The sequence below is a fragment of the Ammospiza nelsoni genome, chromosome 13 (genome assembly GCF_027579445.1).
Source record: "Ammospiza nelsoni isolate bAmmNel1 chromosome 13, bAmmNel1.pri, whole genome shotgun sequence".
NCBI classification, from domain to species: Eukaryota; Metazoa; Chordata; class Aves; order Passeriformes; family Passerellidae; genus Ammospiza; species Ammospiza nelsoni.
The window spans coordinates 20,432,171-20,451,590 of record NC_080645.1 but is presented as its reverse complement, the minus strand read 5'-3'; the positions used below and the strand labels follow the sequence as shown (position 1 = coordinate 20,451,590).

General features: G+C 46.2%; 1 protein-coding gene and 1 long non-coding RNA gene across 3 annotated transcripts in view; one reads left to right on the top strand and one right to left on the bottom strand.

Annotated features, from left to right (window-relative positions):
• The window catches only part of BANP (BTG3 associated nuclear protein), a 109,543-nt gene extending 97,211 nt beyond the window's left edge, over positions 1–12,332 (bottom strand). For both annotated transcript variants that reach the window (XM_059481418.1, XM_059481419.1), the window contains exons 1-3: positions 12,160–12,332; positions 1,391–1,532; positions 502–596 (exon numbers count right to left, since the gene is read on the bottom strand). In XM_059481418.1, coding sequence (XP_059337401.1) covers positions 502–596; positions 1,391–1,460 — 165 coding nt within the window. In that variant the 5' untranslated portion in view covers positions 1,461–1,532; positions 12,160–12,332. The remainder of the gene's footprint in view (positions 1–501; positions 597–1,390; positions 1,533–12,159) is intronic.
• A 5,930-nt stretch (positions 12,333–18,262) lies between these two features.
• Positions 18,263–19,123, top strand: LOC132078974 (uncharacterized). Its single transcript, XR_009419339.1, has 3 exons — positions 18,263–18,416; positions 18,532–18,599; positions 18,902–19,123. It is a non-coding gene; the product is annotated as an uncharacterized LOC132078974 (long non-coding RNA).
• Positions 19,124–19,420: the final 297 nt, after the last annotated feature.

Sequence of the window (19,420 nt, the reverse complement as noted above, 5' to 3'; positions counted from 1 at the left end):
AGGACAGTGGCTGTGGCACTGAAATATCATCAGGTACTCACACTCCAGGGCAAAAACCAGCCCTAAATCACAGCAGGGTGATTTCTGAGCTCCTGAGCCAGAATTAAATGTGAATTATCTATCAGGAAAATGCTGTTAGCTTCAAATAATAGCTTCAAACATGGCTGAAAGTATCTACAAACTGTAACACAAACACATCCTCAAGTTCATTTTTTTGGTCAACTTCATTTACTTTATCAAAAAATGTCCCAATACAGAAGTTTTGGGTCAGTGGAATTAATTCTGGTGATATTTCACACTACATCTGAAATTCTTGCTACTAATTCTACACTGCAAAATTAGACAATTATCCAGATTTTTAAATTTGTACCTAAAAATGCACAAGTATCTACCAGAATAATTCCAGTATTAAGTATAAACAATTTATTTTACATTTTTGTAATAACTTCCCCTAAACTAAATTATCATTAAAATGAAACCCAGGAAAGAGGATTAAATAACCTTAATAGAGGGATCCTGGCAGTTGATTTCTATCCTCTGACGTTTCAGGGCAGGTTCCACATCATCATCTGCCACCTCATGGTTCTCCAACACAACTGAAAGGAAACAAAAAGTTTTTTGCATTGGCAAGGTTTAGAGCCTGAGAGAACAGAGCTCAAATTAAAAACACAAAAGCCTGTAAATTTAATTAAGATATTTAATGTGTTCTTTGACACTTGCTTGGGGTTTCTTTCAAATCTCTGACAGTGGTGATGGGACCAGGTTTGAGTTCCTCTACCAAGCAAAGACTTTTGTAGGACTGGCAGGTTCCAGTTTCTCCTCCAACTCTTTGGGACCATTCCTGAGTAACTTTTTCACTTTCTATCACAAAAGCAGTTTTTTTGGCCTGTGTATCTCATTTCCATTACTGCTCTTCCTTGCAATAGCCACAGAGGACCAACATCTCAATAGATTTTCACTCAGGAAGTCAATTTCTGAGCAAGTGATATCCAAATATTTACTTTCAGAAGTGTTTTGCCATTTGACTGTCCAAAGAATTTTAATAATGGATGAGACAAAGTGTCTTACACATAAAACAATTCCTAATGGGTGGGGAACAGTTTCCATTGGAGGAAAACATTAACCACGGGAAAAAACAAGACTGCAGGAATATTTCAGTGGTTTTGGGGTTAGTCTACCCCTGCACAAAAAACAAACAGGCAATTAAGAGAAAAGTGAAATAAATACAATAATCTGATCTAAAGGGTTTGAGGATACACAAGTGAAGCTCTGGAAATCATGGCACATGGGCTTCAAAAGCACCTTTTGGAATAAAACCCTGCTTTGTATTTTAAAGAAAAGCTCAGCAGTGATTTCCAGTTCATGGGCACTGCTGGAAGTCTCCTCCTACCTGGATTATCAGGAGTCAGGTCCTCCACAGCAATCTGAACCACATCTGCCAAATCCTGCTCTGACATCATTCAGAACCTGCAGCAAAACCCCTCAGGCACCACTGCAGCTCCCCAGGGCAGAGCTGGCCCAGGCATGCACTCCTGCAAAACAGCAGCAAGGACGGGGTTAATATTTGTGAAACACCTCAGACAGCACCAACACCTCCAGTTTTTCATTCTCCCTTTATCAGAAATTCGGTTCTCAGAGAACTGACCAAGCTACAGAAGGATTTTCCAGAGGAACCTCCCCGCCCCAGGGCTGAGGCAGGAGCTGAAGCTTTCCTTGCTCTTCACTGCACATTCCCAGGGACGAGGAGAACTTTCAGTTCACAGTCTCAAAGTTCACAAAGCTCCAATCCACACCAGATTTGCAAATTCTGAATCTTAACAGGCCTCTAAAATCTTCCTAAACTCAGTGAGAACCAGGAATTTCCTCACATCTTGTTACAACTAAAGCAAAACTTGACTTTTTTCTTCAGGATGAACTTGCCTGGGTTTTCTACAGCTCAGCTCTGATGAAATCTTTTTCAGGATATGGTCCTGATTTTAAAGTCAGAATATTTCTCAGCCTTGCTCCCCTGGAATTCTCAGTCCAGGTTATTTATTAGTGTTTTAAGAGAAACCTTCAACTTGTAAAATTGAAATAAAATCACTGCAATCTCTACTAGCTTCTACCATTTTACAAAGGGCTGGACAAGGAATACCAAGAGATCAGTGGACTTTTCTTTTTTCCTTTTTTAACCTGGAGTAAAAAACACTGGAGAGATAAATGGAGATTTACTGATGGAAATGATAATTCATCCATTAACACAGAATCAAATCCAGCTATGCACAATGATTTTCCTCTTCCACTCGAGCCCAAGAAATCCATCAGGCCAGATGTGGAGAGGATAAATTTTTAGGAGAGCAACACAACCTAGAGAAGGACTCTGAGGAGGCCTCCCCACATCCCCAAACTGTTTACCCAAAACACCAGCACTGCCAGCACTGAGTCACTTGAAATTCTGCTCATGGTGAAAGACTTTTGGGCCAGCACAGCGTGTGGCAGCAAGCCCAAAAACCCTGGCAGTCCTTCCATGGTCGTGGATGCCATTTTGGCAAGTGAAATTTGCCATTTCTGAGAAGTCCTGGTGCCCAGCCAGGCTGAGCAGAACAAAGCAGCTGTGCTGTTCCACCCTGTCACACATGGCCTGCACAGGACAGCCCTGCCCTCGGCTTCAGGGGACACAGCCACCCCTGCAAGCACCAAAAGAGGCCAAATTAGAACTGTTTAAAAGCTTATTATTTACAGGGGTCACTGTAATTCACTTGGTTATGACAGGACTCACTGATGCTGCACGTGTTGCATTGAAACCTCTCATAGCAACAAATTTCTCCTCTGAAGGAATTGCAATAATTGTGTTGCAATTAAATTGTAATAAATGTATCAATCCACTTTAATATTTCACTTATTTAGCACAAAACATCCTGAGTTTGAAGGGATCATCTAACTCCTGGCCCTGCACAACTCAAGATGCAAACACATACCTTCAAAATTAAATTTAAAAATCACTAAATTCAATTTTTCTTCAGTTATTTCCTGTTTCCAACACCCATTGTCCACCTCTCAGGGGCCATAGGTTGAAAGTGTTCAACTTCACCTCAGGAATACCCAAATATTCTGTCCCAAATGTTCAGCTTCAGGAATACCCAAATATTCTGTCCCAGAGCCTTGAAACAAGGGCACAACCACAACTGGCAGAGCAGCTACAGCACACACAGAGAAATGTGTGTTCATAACATCAGTATTTACTTCAATTTAAACAAATGTCATTCCAATTTCACTAAGTCAGATACAACTTGGAAGAAATCAGCCACAATTGTTCCTTTTCAAAGCCAGGACAAAACTCCCTTCTGCTGCCATCCTGGATCAAAGCATGAAGGGGAAAACAAATAAATACAAACAAAATAACAAATAAATTTGTTATGAGGCCTGGGGATTAGGAAAGCCCAAGGAAGCTGCAGCCAGTGCTGTTCTCACACCTTGAATAAAGAGTTCCTCTCCCAAATTCACCATTTCCATTTCTAACAGTAAATTTTATTGGTGGGCTGACCTTGCTTTAGAACCAAGGGGAAAAGCCTTGGTTGAGAGTTAGAGGAGTTTATCAGCTTCCAAAAGCTTCAGTCAACAAATCCAGAGTAACTTTGCCATTATGGTTTCCATGTACTTTACTCAGTGAAGTATTTACCAGTTTTCCTCACGTAAAACACTCTTTTTCTTGAAATTTCCTCTATATTCCCCCTTTTTTCCACCTCCTGTCTGAAACTTTAGTCCCCATTAAATCTAAATTAAGTGTATGTACATTGGCATCAGGCCACCAGTGCTGAACTATTCCCAGGAACAAATTTTCAGTTATAAAAAAGAAATAGTAACAGAAAGCCAGGAAACTGGGGATAAACCACAGCAGGGCCAAGGAACGTGCCCACCTCTCCTCCCCAAGCAGCACATGGAAGCTGGATCAACACAGGAACATTTTATGGTCACTTTGCCCCTGGCTGGGAGAGGGGATGGGGAGGAAGGTTCTACCAGGCAGTGGAAAATATTCCATTAAAGGAGCTCCTGGCCAGCCAGGCTCACACCAATTCCAGCTTTTGGTGGATCTGTGCTGCACTTTTGGATTCTCCCAGAGAATTCCAGGGGCTCCTCCAACTCTAAAAGTGAGGAACAGGTTATGGTGTGTCCTGGAAGGATTTCCTCCCCTCTTCACTCCCAATTCCCTGAGTGCCTCCAAAAGGGCCAGCCTGGATCCATAGAGCCCTTGGGTCACAACAACCCCTGGAGGTCCAGGCTGGGAAAGGACAGAGGCTGAACAGGAGCCCAGGTGGGCAAGAGGCCACTGGCACCTGGCTGGCACCAGCCCTGGCATGGCCACAGCCCCAGGGCAGGGACTGTCCCTGTGCTGGGCATGGCTGAGGCCACACCTGGGGCTCTGCTCAGGTTTGGGCTCCTCCAAGACAGACCTGGAGGGGCTGGAGTGTGTCCAGGGAGGGGAATGGGGCTGGGAAGGGAATGGAGAATCCTGAGGGAAATGGGAAGGGAATGGAGAATCCTGAGGGAGCTGGGAAGGGAATGGAGAATCCTGAGGGAAATGGGAAGGGAATGGAGAATCCTGAGGGAGCTGGGAAGGGAATGGAGAATCCTGAGGGAGCTGAGGGGGCTCAGCCTGGAGCAAAGGAGGCTCAGGGGGGCCCTCCTGGCTCTGCACAGCTCCTGCCAGGAGGGAACAGCAACAGGGACAGGGACAGGAGCAGAGGGAACAGCTCAGGCTGGGCCAGGGCAGGCTCAGCTCGGACAGCAGCAGGAATTTCCCATGGAAAGGGGGGTCAGGGATGGGAAGTGCCCAGGGAGGGCTGCAGTGCCCATCCCTGGAGGTGTCCCAGCAATTCCTGAGCTGGCACTCGGTGCTCTGGGTGGGGACAAGGTGGGGATGGGGCACAGCTGATCCCAGAGCTCCTTCCACCCTCAATAACAAATTCTGTGAAATCCCAGGTTCTCTTAGGGGTTCTCTAACCCCTCTGAGCTCTTACAGCCCATTACCAGAGCAGCTCTTCCACTGCCTCCCTTTCCCCCCCCCACTTTGTTCCTCTGATCCAATAATCCCAGCAGACACCTGCTGGATAAATGAAACTACAACTAAAAATTATCTCATTTTCCCTTAAAAATTGGAGCAAAAAACCTTGAGCATCCCTGTAAGCACTTGCCTGGAAGTGGCTCCAGTACTGGAATACTCAAAAAAAAACCTCATCACAGACAACTAAAGATATAAATTTAAAGCTGATTAGATAAATTACATTAAATATCTCTGCCAATACTCTTACTCAGAATTGATACACTTAACACAGAATTCAATCAGCATTTGTTTAATTAAGTAAATTAATATTTGTTAGCAACTAAATTAAATTCACCTGAATTCCAGATTAGCTTTTCCACACACAAGTTTAATGTAATTTAATTAATCTATTTTAAAACATTAATTCTGAATAATTCTTCTGAGCAGTCCCTTGTAAACAAAGCTATTTACTGAAATATCTGATGGCTTTCCCTGGTCACAGGGCAGCATTCCAAAGTGGATAATCAAACCCATCCAATGCCTTGTTAACACAGGAGAACATGCACAAAACAGAAACCTTCTCTCATATTAATTAGCAAGGGTAAACATTATCTTTAAAAAAACCCAAACACATTCCAAAGCTCTGCTTGGAGTGTGGAATTGCACTGCTCTGGCTGGAGCAGCTGAGCTCTCTGGACATTTCCCAGTGCTATTGATAAATGAAAATCTTCCTTTAGATTCCAACTTGCACTGTGGCAAATGTTCCTGCAGCTTGTGTGGGAAAAGCTGGGAAATGCCATTTCCCTCTGCCCAGCCCCAGAGCCTCAAACATTCTTCCTCTTCTTCATTCCACTCTTCCCTCCCTGATCAGGTAAAGGCACAGCTCAAATATGGAATTTCTGTTCCAAAAATCTTTATCCAACCACATTTGGAATCATGAAATTGTTGGGGTGGGAAGGGGCATTGAGGCTCATTCCATCCCATCCCATCCCATCCCATCCCAGCCCTGCCCAGCCGGGCCTTGGGCACTGCCAGGGATCAGGGGCAGCCTCAGCTGCTCTGGGAAATCACCCCAGGGCCTCACCCCCATATCCCATCTGCCCCTGTCCATGGAAAACTATTCCCCTCAAATGAATTTAATTCATTAATTGAGCCCATTTTTCTCAGCCAAAGGTCCTTATCCTGCAACAACTCTGATTTAGTGAGACTTCCCAAGGTTTTCCACAGCAGGTACCACAAAGCCCAGCCCAGTGACAGGAATAAAGCCAGCACAGGCCAGGGCTGATCTCCAGGAGCAGAGAAATGACCTCAAGCTGCACAGGGATTATGGTATAAACATCATCCACGCTCTCCAGGGAACATGCAGAGGACAAAATACTCATTAATTCAGTTTTTATTGAAATCCCTGCAGGGAAACAGCCCAGAGGGGCACTGAGCTGTCTCTGGGCATGGAATTATCCCCACTTAACTCCACCTGGGAAACAAACTATGGGATCCCAGCAAAGCAGCAGCCCCAGAACAGGACAGGACTGGCCCTGGGAAGGGCTCCAGGAACAAGAATCCCCTTCTGGAGGCTCCAAACCCCTGGCACAGCTGGGACCCCCCTGAAGAGCCCTGGGGAACAACCCCTGGAGCAGCTCCAAGGGCACAGCTGGGAATGTTGGGATAATTCCACACATGAAGTTAATCCCAGGAGTTACAAAGCTCAGGACACAACAATTCTCATTTCAGCCTCTCTGGGACTTGCAGCAATTCTCTAACCCAGAGCCTGGCTTTTCCTCCATGAAAAAATCACCTTGGTTGGCAGCTGGAACAGAATCTTCCTGCACCAATTCCCAATTCAGCCACACCAGTGCCAACGGAACACAATAATAAGCAACAATTTAAGAGCATGCAGGGCTCAAAGCTCCATAAATCCAAGAACCTCCTTTGAGCCCCAGCTCTCTGCAGCCCATCACATTATGAATTAAAACTTATTTTTAGGAGGAAGAGATCAGATTTACACTTCCTTCTTACTACCCAAAACTACAAATGAGAATAATTTTTCTTAGCATCTGTTTGGCTGTCACCCTTATCCTCAATCCACCTTAAAAGACAAGGAAAAACATTGTGTTTGAATTAAATTTCATAGTGAAACCACACAAACATTTCAGTTTAACAGCTTAAAAATGAGTGTAATAGTAGACAACAGCTTTGATTCAGCCAAAGATCAGGAAAAATGTCTGTTTTTCAAAAAAAAAAAAAGATAGAAATATTCCCTATCTGGGAAAACCAGGACACCAGCAACAACATTCTGGAGATGGATATGTCAAAGAAATATCACTCACAGAGGTATAATGGTGATGGACTCCATTGCAAGTGGTAAAATTCAGCTCGCAACCAAAACAAGGAAACAGTTGCTCCAGGAATAAAGGAGCTGGAAGCTCTGGAGTAGAAAACCTCCCAGGGAGGCAGAAAGTCTCAAGTATTACCACGAAAGCTGCCATTATTATTGTTGGTTTATTGTTTTGCCTTCAGAAATATTTGCTTTTTAGGGTTGGTTTTTTTTTTTTTTTTTTTTTTTTTTTTTGGTTCCACCTGGTACAAGGCACTGTTTTGCTTGGATATCTTTTCCCAGCTCCTCTACCCCTGGCACCACTCCTAACACAACACCCAACAAATACCCCAGGAATGCCTTCCCTGCTGGCCAGGCACAGGAACGGCAGTGGGTGGTCACACAGAGCAGGAATTCCAGCCCAAATTCCCGTGGATCCCGTACAGACCCCGCTGCCGTGTGCCAGCCCCCCCTGGCACAGCCTGCACGGGATGATTCCCCAGGAGCTGGGCAGGAAATGTTCACACATTGAACATTCAAAATGTTCACACGTGCCCGGCTCTGCTCTCAGGTGCCTGAATTCAATTTGCAGCCATTCAACCCCGCTGAACTCAGCGGCCACCCCCGGGCAAGGAGCTGTGAGTGCCTGCAGGGGCTGAATTCCCGATTGTTCCCGACAGGGATCGTTCACACCACGCACAGTTTGTGAGAGTTTGCTGAAAAGCAGCAAATGTGAGAGCAGACCTGCCCAGACAGCAAATCCCGTCCCGCTGTTTTCTTGTTTTCAGCCACTAGATGGAGGATTTTTATTGGGAACAGCCCCAAAAATCCTACGAGGACTTCCAGGGCAGGTTTAGGAGGAGATCAGGGAAAGGTTCTGCCCTCAGAGGGTGCTGGCACTGCCCAGGGGCTGCCAGAGCTGCAGGAGAGGTTGGACAGCGCTGCCAGGGGTGCCCAGGGTGGGAATTTGGGAATGCCCTGGATTGGAGGAACCCTGGGGGTCCTTCCAGCTCAGGGCATCCCATTATTCCAGGAAATTCAAACTTCCAGGATTAATTTAACATCCACTTTCCACTACCCCAGGCTGCTCCAATGTCCAGCCTGGCCTTGGGCAGTGCCAGGGACCCAGGGACAGCCACAATTCTCTGCAATCTGTGCCAGGGCTCCCCACCCACCCACAGGAGGAATTCATTCCCAATATCCCACTTATCCCTCCTTCTCTAGGGCCCTTCTCTCTTGGCCTGCCAGCTTACCTTTAGCAACAAAAGAGAATAATAATAATAATTTATAGTTTTTTCTAGTTTTTCCCTAATATGTGCACTGCTAGGCCTCAATACACTGGAAAAAGTTTCTGATCCAGCAATTCCAGAGGAGACAAGAACAGCCCCCAGTGTTGGCACAGGCTGCTGCTGCTACTACAAAAAAGCAGGAAAGCCAACATCAAATACAACCTGCTCACTCCAAAGTCTTCTAATGGATTTTCCTGCTGCAGGCATCAAGGAAAAAAAACCTTTCCAGCTGCCAAACCAGACCTTAGCACTGCTGTATAACAGAGAGATAGCAGGAGTTTTAAATTCTTGCCAAAAAAAAATAATGAAGAGCATCATTTCGGTAGGAGAACATGAATTGAGCGGTTCTTCAAAATCTGAGTTATTTTCATAGGATTATTGAGGGTGGAAAAGAGCTCTGGGATAATGGAGTCCACCCTGTGTCCCATCCCCACCTTGTCCCCAGCCCAGAGCACCGAGTGCCAGCTCAGGAATTGCTGGGACACCTCCAGGGATGGGCACTGCAGCCCTCCCTGGGCACTTCCCATCCCTGACCCCCCTTTCCATGGGAAATTCCTGCTGCTGTCCGAGCTGAGCCTGCCCTGGCCCAGCCTGAGCTGTTCCCTCTGCTCCTGTCCCTGCTCCTGGAGCACAGCCCAACCTCCCATCCTGCCTCCAATTTTAAATTTTCATTTAAATCCACCCGATCCCGGCTTGGCAGCTCCCCTCCCTGCAGTTAAAAGGAAAATCCCAACTAAATTCAGTTTTAAATTCCCCAAAGTTTCAATTCAGAGGGTGCTGGAGAGGATCAGGTTAGTCTGTTTATACCTGAGGGAAAGGGAACTCCCCACTGCCATCAATTCCCTCCATTCTTCTCCACGGTAAAACTCAGATTTTCAGAGCTTTGAACTGAATATATTCCTCCCTTAAGCGCTCTAAAGTCAGGGGTTACAAACAGGAAGCAACATCAAATGATTCTGTTCAACAGACACCACCACAAATGATTTTATTTCAAGTCCCACATAGCAAGGGTGTGATGAAATTAAACCTTTTGTATGTTTTTCAGTCTAACTGGTTGCAAAATTCACTATTTTCCAGCACCTTTAAAAACCTAAACGTGCAAGAAACAAGTGGTTTACGTGACTGTGAAGACATTTTATTCCTTTTATTTTACTTGGGAAAGAAAAAAAATAAAATGTGATGATTACCCTGTCGATGATATGGATAAGAAAGAAAATAAGGTTATTTCAACTGTCAATAACTAAATATTGAGTCTTAAACTAAAGGAAATCAACCTGTGACCAAAATTTTATTGGCAAAGTTCTGCATACAAAGACATTTTGTAGTTCTAAATCCAACCTGGCTTTGCTCTGTCTCCTCCTACAAGTGGCTCAATCCCAGCAACTCCAATTCCAAGGAAAGAGATGAAAACCCTGGAATTCTGACACAATAAAGGAAAACCCTGGAATTCTGGCACATTAAAGCTGTGTCTTGCTCCTGCACCTACAAAGCTTCACAAGATGAGGGAGAAGCTCAAGAGAAAACCAGAGGCAAACTCAAATCCTGGCAAAGAGGAGCCTCTCCCTGGAATTCCCTGGGAGTGAATCCCTTGGGACACCCCAACTCCTTTCCAAGCCAAAGCAAATCCACAATCAGCAGCTCTGAGCTGTGACTAAAGCTCATTTTCCTCTCCTGATTGCCCAAAATTCCAGAAGAAGGATGGTAAAAGCAGCACAGGCAGGAGAGGAGCCCTTTTCCAAACTCATTTCTTGGAGCAGGTGCCTCTGGAAGCTGCAGCTGTGAGCATTGCTAATTAGCACCACGCCCTTAATGGTTTTATTAAATTACTCTGGATGTTATTAATCAATTAGTTCTTTGAAGGAACCTTAATTAACACCTGCTCTGGAACCACACAACTTTCACATGGCTGGGTGACTCAGACAGAAAACCCAGCTGTAGAAGAGATGATAAATTGAAAAAACAAAGTTCTAAAATGTTTCTGGCCTCTGGAGAAGATGGGATGTTTCCCAAATCCAACCTCCATCTTTTTATTCTCCCAATAAATTAATTAATCTTTCTGCCTAACCTCTATTACTGAAAAAGGAACTACTTCCATTTAATGATGGGAAAAGGCGCTCAGGGTTTCAGAATCAGTGTCTTGTTATTCTGGTGCATTTCTATAAACAACTATTTAAAACATATATATATAAACTTCCTAATAGAGAAAACCCTCTGTTTCAAGAGTCACTGCTATGAAATTCAAACACTTTTTTGATATTTTAAAATCTTGGTTGAAGTATTTAAAGTTATAAAATATCAGGTTTGCCTCTTGATATCCATAGGGCACCACACCTCAGGTAACCTCACACAGAAGGCAAGAAAGTACCAAAATCACTCCAAAATTCCACTTTAAAGCTGCTTCCAACCAAAGAAATCTCTCAGTTGCTAATAACCCTTGTTTACTTCAAAAAGTCTTCCCTGGAGAGCTCCAAAAATAAACTGATCCATAAACTATCTGTGCCATAGCAGGATAAAATGACTATATTTGGTGAAGTACACAACTTGCCACTGTGGATGGATTAAAAAAAAAAAAAAAAAAAAAGCGGGGGGGGCGGGGGGGAGAGAAAAAGGAGGCAACACTAGAATTGCAAATAAGGGTATCGGGATACCGAGTGTGATGAGAGAATCCTGGAATAGTTTGGGTGGGAAGGGACTTTAAAGCTCATCTCGTTCCAGCCCTGCCATGGCAGGGACACCTCGCACCATCCCAGGCTGCTCCGAGCCCTGTCCAGCCTGGCCTTGGGCACCGCCAGGGATGCAGGGGCAGCCACAGGGAAAGCGGTGCCAGAGCCTCAGCACCCGCACAGGGAAGAACTGCGGCTCAATATCGCATGGAAAGCACTCAATGTCAAACAGCTGGCTGGCATGGAGAGGACACAGAACACCAACCCTGCTATGGGTGTGGAAAACCCTGTCAGGCAGTGAATGAGCACACGCGGGGCTGTGCCCGGACCCTGCCGCACCAGGGCAGGCACGGAGGAGCTCCCAGCCCAGCCCCAAACACATCCCGGGGGACAGCGGGACACCGAGCCCGGCACTGGGGAGCGCGGCACGGGGTGAGCCCCGGAGCGGAGCGGGAAGAGCCAAACCTTCGGGTGGAAGGGACCTCAAAGCCGATCCCGTTCCAGCCCTGCCACGGCACGGACACCTTCCAGCATCCCAGGCTGCTGCGAGCCCTGTCCAGCCTGGCCTCGGGCACTGCCAGGGATGCAGGGGCAGCCCCGTCTTGTCCGGGCACCCCGTGCCGGGGCCTCAGCGCCCTCACCGGGAGGATTTTCTCCCCGATATCGAGCCACGGGCGACCCCCATGAGAGCGATGGGGGGAGGCGGAGGGGGGCGCGCGGCCCCCCCGCCTCGGCCGCTCCCTCCCCGCCGGCTCGCGGCCCGGGGAGCGCGGCGGGAGCGCGGTGTGTGCTCGGTGTCCCCGTGCGGGGCCGTGCGGGCGGCCGGGGGGTGGCCGCGTAGCGGAGGCTCCCGCCCGCGGGGCGCCGCGTTACCGTGTGAGGCGGGCGCCGAGTTCTCGTGGTGTTTTGTGCGGCGGCTGCGATAATGGCGTCCTTCCTCGCGAGAGATCCGGCCCGGGGCCCCGCGCCGCGCACGCGCCGCGCCCGTGCGCGCGATGCCCCCGCCCTTCCCCGCCGAGGCGCCGCAGCGGGGACCGGACTACGAGTCCCAGAGGGCAGCGCGCACGCCCCCGCAGGAGCACGCCGGGACCTGTAGTACGCGCGGGGTGGCGCGGGGCGTGCCGGGAAGTGTAGTCAGGGAGTCACGGAATCGCGGGTTCATTGAGGGTGGAAAAGAGCTCCAGGATCACCGAGTCCCACCTGTGCCCAGTCCCCACCACAAGGGCCCAGCCTGAGGCCGTTCCTTCTGCTCCTGTCCCTGTTCCTGTTCCCTCCTGGCAGGAGCTGTGCAAAGCCAGGAGGGCCCCCCTGAGCCTCCTTTGCTCCAGGCTGAGCCCCCTCAGCTCCATAAGATTCTCCAGCCCCTTCCCAGCTCCCTCAGGATTCTCCATTCCCTTCCCAGCTCCCTCAGGATTCACCTGAGCCCCTTCCCAGCTCCGTCAGGATTCTCCATTCCCTTCCCAGCTCCGTCAGGATTCTCCATTCCCTTCCCAGCTCCCTCAGGATTCACCTGAGCCCCTTCCCAGCTCCCTCAGGATTCTCCAGCCCCTTTCCCAGCTCCATTTCAGTCCCTGGACACGCTCCAGCCCCTCAATATCCGCAGCACTCAGCCAGCAGAGCCGGCAGATGAAACAGGAATCTGCACCTCCAAAATCATTCGCACCTTTCCCATCTGCTCCTTCCATCAGATTCCTCCCCCCTGACAGTTCCTGGGTTTGGAGCTGACATGAGCTGGATGTCACTGTGGTGCTGAGGACAGCAATGTCACCGTGCCCAGAGCACACTGAACAGCAGGCAGCAGTGGGAATTTGCTAAATTGGCTCCTCAGCTTTGCTCCTCTGTCACTCCTGTGTGTGCCGTGAGAACAGCAGGGCTGGGTGAAGGTGGGGAACACGCCATGAACCTGCTGGGGATGATAAAAATATGCAAAAAGCCCCAAAAAAAGAAGCACGGAGGAAGTGTGTGCAAATGGCTCTGAAAGAGGACAAAGATTAGATGATTTTGTCTTTATATAGCACAGTGCTGCCCAATAAACACCAACCACACTTCACTTTTCAGCTTCACCGTAGCTAGCAGCAACTCTCAGACTTCTGCATTAAAACATTCCTTAAATAAGACAAATAAAAATTCCTAAATGAGATGCCTAATGGGGTTCTCCAGTGCCATTCACAAAGCTGAATCCACTCAGGCTCAGCTGTAAGTGTTTCTCCAGACACCTGCAAGCCTGGTGTGTTGGGGAATTGCTCCCTCATGCAGGTTTGGGAGTGCTCAGCTGAGCCTGTTGATTTATTTACTGTGTTCTCCCCCTTCACAAGCAGATCAGGCAGTTCAAAGGTTAAACTACTTAGAGTCTGACTTTTCACACAGGATTATTTCACGCTTTGCTGCACCGATTTGCCCTGTAACAGTTTTGCTAAAGAGTTTCTGCTGGACTCAAGCAATTGCAGGTCCCAGCTGGAAAAACAGGGATACAAATATCCCTGTTCCAGCTGCTGGTAAATGCTTTTGCCATCCTAAACCAGCCTGAGGTAAAACTGCCCTGTTCTCTCATATTTTCATAATATTGCCATTCCAAAGATTATTAACTCCTGTTTGCTGGAGGTGTGAGGTGTTTCTCCTCTGGAGAGCCATGGATCATTTCCCAACACAAACATAAATCTTTCATTGTCATAAACCAGTTATGGTATTTACCCAAAGTTAATTTAGCTCAAATTAACTGCAGGAAATACTGGCGGGATCCAAGTGATGTCTGTGGCTGTGATCAGAGATAAGGGCAGAATAAACAAATAAAACAATTTATCCCAAGGGAGGCTGCAGCACCTCCTCCTGCCAGTCCACTCTGATCCAGCAGCTGAGAATCCACAATTACCTCACCCCTTAGAGGAGTTTTTCTCTCTTTACCAGAGAAATGAGTTTGGATTCTTTTCCAAACCAGGAGGCATTTCTTTTTAAAATTATGGATGACACCCATAAATTATAGAAAGTCTCTTTTATCCTTGTTTACCCTGTGTTTCCCTGAGACTGCACAGCAGAAATGACAAACACTTCATGCAGCACAAAGTCTGACTGGAAACACTGGGAAGCAGCAAGAGGAAAAAGATCTTTCTGCTCAATCTGAAGGGCCAGATTTGGCTCTTTAGTCTCTGATTCCCAGTACCAATGAGTGACTGACCAAAGGGTAATTGCTTCCTGTGCTTCACAATCTCCTGAGCTTCAGCTGCTGCCAAAACTGAGCTCCTGTGACTATTTCTGCAATAACTGAAAGAAATTCAGTGTAATCCCCATTTAGTGAATGAGGGCTTCACTTTACTCTGGGCTAAGTCTGCCTATGAGCAAATGCCAAGAAGAGCTTGATATGCTGGAAGGTTTATTCTGATTTAAACCATGATAATTTGCTCAAGTGCCTACATCAAATCCATTCTTAATTTCCTGTCCTCATATAAAAGCAACTGAGAACTTCAGGCTGCTAATATATAATTTTTTTTTTTTTATTTTACAGGAGATAATGCCCCCTGTTGCCCTGTTAGTGTGTTGTCCCAAATAAAACAAGGGATTTCTTTGTTGTTTTATTTCCTCACATTTTCATGCTCTTTTTTTTTTTTCAATCTCTTACATTTTATGTCTGTGCTTTGCCATGTCATGAGGAGTAATTTGCTTCCAGGAAGTATCCAGCTTATTTCACTCTGTCTCAGCATTCATTTACTATTGTTTTCTAAGGAAGTTGCTGCTTTCACGTTTTGTGTGGATCAGGAGAGATTGGGATCTCATTCATTGGTTTCCTTTTTTTTTCATTAGGGAAAAAAACCCTTCCCAAAGCATCAAAGGTAAAAAATTAACACACTGTGCACACAGTTTTGCAGCTGCAGCAGAAAGAGAAAGGTTGCCAAACAAAGCTTTTGTTTAAACAAGTGACAGACATCCATAATTATCCTCAGTGCTGAGCATGAGGGCATGGAAAAAAGGGATGGGGAAGATGTAAGCAAGGCACAGAAGTCACTCCAGAATATTTCCTGGAAGAATAATTTTATTTCCTAAGGATAAAATCCTCAATTACATCCAAGTAAAAAGAGCACTTGAAGCTCCCCTGTTTATTAATTTCTTTCTGTTTAGGTTTATTAATTTTCTCTGTAATATCTCTTGTAACTGGAAAGGGAAACAAACCAGCCTGATGAACACAGCCTGTCCTGTATTGTGACAGTGATGCTTAAGGAAAAGTTACATAAAATATCTCTTCAATCAAGAGAATATTGATATTATTTGTAAATGTGCTGTAGCACCATATGAGGAGAAGCTCATCATTTAATTTTCAGCTGCCACATCCATTTTCAATCCCCTCAGAATTGTTCTGTAGTTTGTAAGAGAAAACAGGGCAGCATCAAGTGGGTTTTGCTCCTGGACCTACTTCAGCTACCTCTGTATCAACACTCTGATCTCATTCTGGTTTCTGCTGGGTAAACTCCATTTTATTCAATGAAAATACTCCTCATTTTCATGAACAGGGATGGAAGAAAAGGCCCTGAATCCCCTCAGCAGAGAGAGAAACTTTGTGGCACATTTTGCCACCTGTCTGGTCAAAGTCCCTGCTCCTGTGGGGTCACTTCTGCCAGTCTGAGGAACAAGCTGAGAAGGGTCAGGCATGACCTCAATGTTCTCTTATTTATTTACAGACTCCTCCATCTCCCTGGACAGATCCTGGGAAAAAAAACCCCAAATGATGGGAGGCTCCTTTCCTCCTGAGAAATGTGCCCCTGGCACAAGGCCTGTGTTTGTGTCTGGCTGGGATCTTCCAGATTTCTCACAGATCCTGTGAGAGAAGAGAAGAAGAAACCAGAAGAAGAAGATCTTTCTTCTTCTCTGCCCTTTTACCTCCCCACACAGCTGAGATTTGCCCAGCTCTGCTCAGGTTTGCCCCAGACCACGTTTATTTGTTCAGGTACCATTATCATCTGAGTATTTTTGGGGAATTTTCATAGCCTGAAGGGGATTCATTCCATCTACAGATTTTAGAGGATTTTATCCTTCTATGATTCTAAGCAGAATTTCACCATCTCATCCTGGACATGCATGCATTTCAACACATCCAAAAAATATTTTTAACTCCAACATTTCAGGTGTGAGAGGTAAAATAAACTGAGTGGAGAGGTAAAATAAGCTGAGTGGAGATACCCAGCTGTGGCCAGGGCGGCAGGATGTCCCTGAGCACATTTCCACACAGCTCCACGTGGCAGAGGCAGGAAGGCAGAGCTGCTCTTCAGGGCAGCTCAGGTCAGCCAGAACCTCGTCCAGAGGCAAATTCCAGCCCTTGGGATGGTGAAATCCTGCATTTCCCTACAGCCTGGGCACTGCAAAGCTCTGGAGACAGAGTTCTTCTCCCATTCCAGGTGTTCTCCAGTAGATGCTGGAGTGCTCCCTGGCAGGGATGAAGATCCATGGGCTGTATCAGACAGAACTTCCCAGCACATCTCAGGAATTCCCCCTGCTGAAAAAATCCACATCAATGGATCCACTCATGGGGACAAATCTGGAATGCTCTGTCCTCAATGCAAGAGAGAGAATGAAAAGCAGAGGTGGTTCCCAGCCCTCTGAGCTCAGCTGGGTGAAGCGTCCCAGCAGAATATGGACATCAAAAAAAAGTTTCCCCCAAGTAAAATCTGCCATGGGAAGTGTGAGCCAATGCTCAGGGAAATGAGGGGCCAAGGCACCCAGGGATGGCCTGGCTCCTGTGGGGAACCTGCACTAAGTGACATTTTTAGTCACTCCATAGAGGTTTCCACTCCTCAGCAGCTTCCCACAACTTCACTGAGTGTCCTCACAATTAGACAATAATTAGATGAGGGAAATGTTCATTGTTAAATCACCTCCATGATATCTAATTGCAGTAAAGCTGTAACACTGTATTTTTTGCTGAATTACTGGGTTTGACCTACAACACTAGGGCAGGGACAGCCTTCCAAGGAGGATGCCTGGGGATCAGATTCCTTGGACACACTGCAGTGAGGAGGTGATTTTCCCTCTGCAAGTAACACAATTAATATGAACAATGGTAATAAAAACAACTAAGTACTGGCAATACTCTAATAAAAAATCCCAGTTATTGATTCTCTCTGCTCAGTCTGGAGGCACTGACAGCAAAAGTCAGATGGGTGGCAGCAAGAAAATTCTAATTTTTCCCTTGTTTCATTTCTGTGAAGAAAAAGAAGCCCATTTTCATTGTGTGCAGCCACACTCCTCACCCACATTAGCCAGTGATGAACAGTTGATGTTTCAGTTCTTTGGGCAGAACTCAGAGCTGACAATACAGGCAGTGCTGGCAGCTCAGGGAATAAATGACAGGCAGGAAGGAAGACCCTGCTAAATAGGAGGGGTTGGAATAATAAATAGCACAGCTCAGCTGGCCACTTCAGGCTACCAAAGAGGATTCCCTGAGCCTGAGCCCTGCCCTGACACCCTGCGTGATAAGAGATGGCAGACAGGCAAATGTTTTGTGAAAATATCACCAAAAAGTTTCTAATTCAAAACACCCATTTATTAAAAATAAATAAAAAAATCCCAACAGAACACAAACAAAACTATTGAAAAGATTTCAAAGGTAATTTATAAATTAAGAAAATAGTAGGGTTTAATGGTAGAATGTTAACACTGTTATCATTATCACTTCTTGCTCTGTCATTGTCAGATTCTGGAGTTTTTGAAGTATACCCATTCAGGTATTTAATGGGGAAAAAGAATCACATGGGTTGTGTAAATACTTTCATTTTGTCATGAGCCAGAGGGATTTTTTAATTAAGTTTTAATGACCCCATAATCCTCACCTGCAGCCTCCACCCACCATGATGGGCCAGGAGCCCATTTAAGTCTCAGCTCTGGGGCTGGAGCTCTTGGCTTCAGGTTTGTCTTTGTTTCTGTCTCTGGGAAGGAATTGGGATGGTTTTTTGCTGCTTAACTTTGCTGCTGTCTCCTTTTGCTCCTCCCTGTGCTCCTGGGTCAGACTTTGGACCTTGTTTGTCACTTTGTCACTCACAGGGGCTGGGAATGCCAGGGGACCCTTTGCTGTGTCATCCTTGCCTCCCTGTCCTTGGAAGGGATAATTCCGTCTTCAATGGCTCCTCATCTTCATTCCTATTTGGCTGGTAATAATCTGTAATATTGGGAATTTTTAATGGGAACAATTCTTTGCCTCTGTTTCTGTGCTTGGCCTGAAAAACTGCAGCTGATGTGCCACTGATGTGGATTTTTTTTTTCCAGTCACAGGAAGACCAAACATCCCAAAGAAAATTAAAGTGTGGGATTTCCAAGGAGGATTTTCACATAAGGTAACAAAGTTTCTGGAAGTGCCCCCGGAAACAGCAAGAGAGCAATATTCTTGTTCTTATCTCTGAGAAATATGGGTCAGGAAACCATCTCCCTCTGTCCTCTCCCAAACAAAAATTTCAGCTGAGTCTAAGTGTGAGCAGAGGACTAATTATGGGTCCTTATGTTACTATTTTTAGTCTTTACAAAATCAGGAGATGTTTTTGTAGCAAAACTTGTTGGCATCCCTTGTTCTGCAGCTCCTTGCCTGGAGGCTGCAATGCTGCTGTAGAAAATGCTCAGAGCTAAAATGTTTCTTTCTCAGGCCCAGCCTTGCATAGCTGCTGAATTTTGGGAATTCCTCACTCTGAGCACCAGCTCGGGGCATTTCAGCTGTTCCTGACAGCATCTCTTGGCTATCAGTATTCAAATATCCAACTATTCAAATTCACAGCTTGCATGCACCAAGGAGTGATAAGAACTTTCTCCTTGCATACCAAAGAGGAGTTTTCTGCAATCCTTCTGTGTTCTTGGAACCAGATGGTGGGGGGGAAAGCACCTCTGGGAATCACACGTGGAATAATCATCAACTAGGCAGCCTCTGGAGAGAATGCAGGGCCAATGAAGAAGACAGCGCAGGGACAAGTTGAAAATTAACTCCTGGGCTGGCTCCACCTCTTAACCAGCAAAGGGTGCTCTCAAAATTATTTATAAAGAAGCCTGGGCTCCCCTCAGTGGAGCTGTGTGCCCATGTGGGTTTGATCCTGTGATGCTGATGGGCTGTTAGGCTGTGCTGAGGGAGCAGTGAGGGTTGGAGAGCCCTGGCAGCGATGAGTGGGGTGAA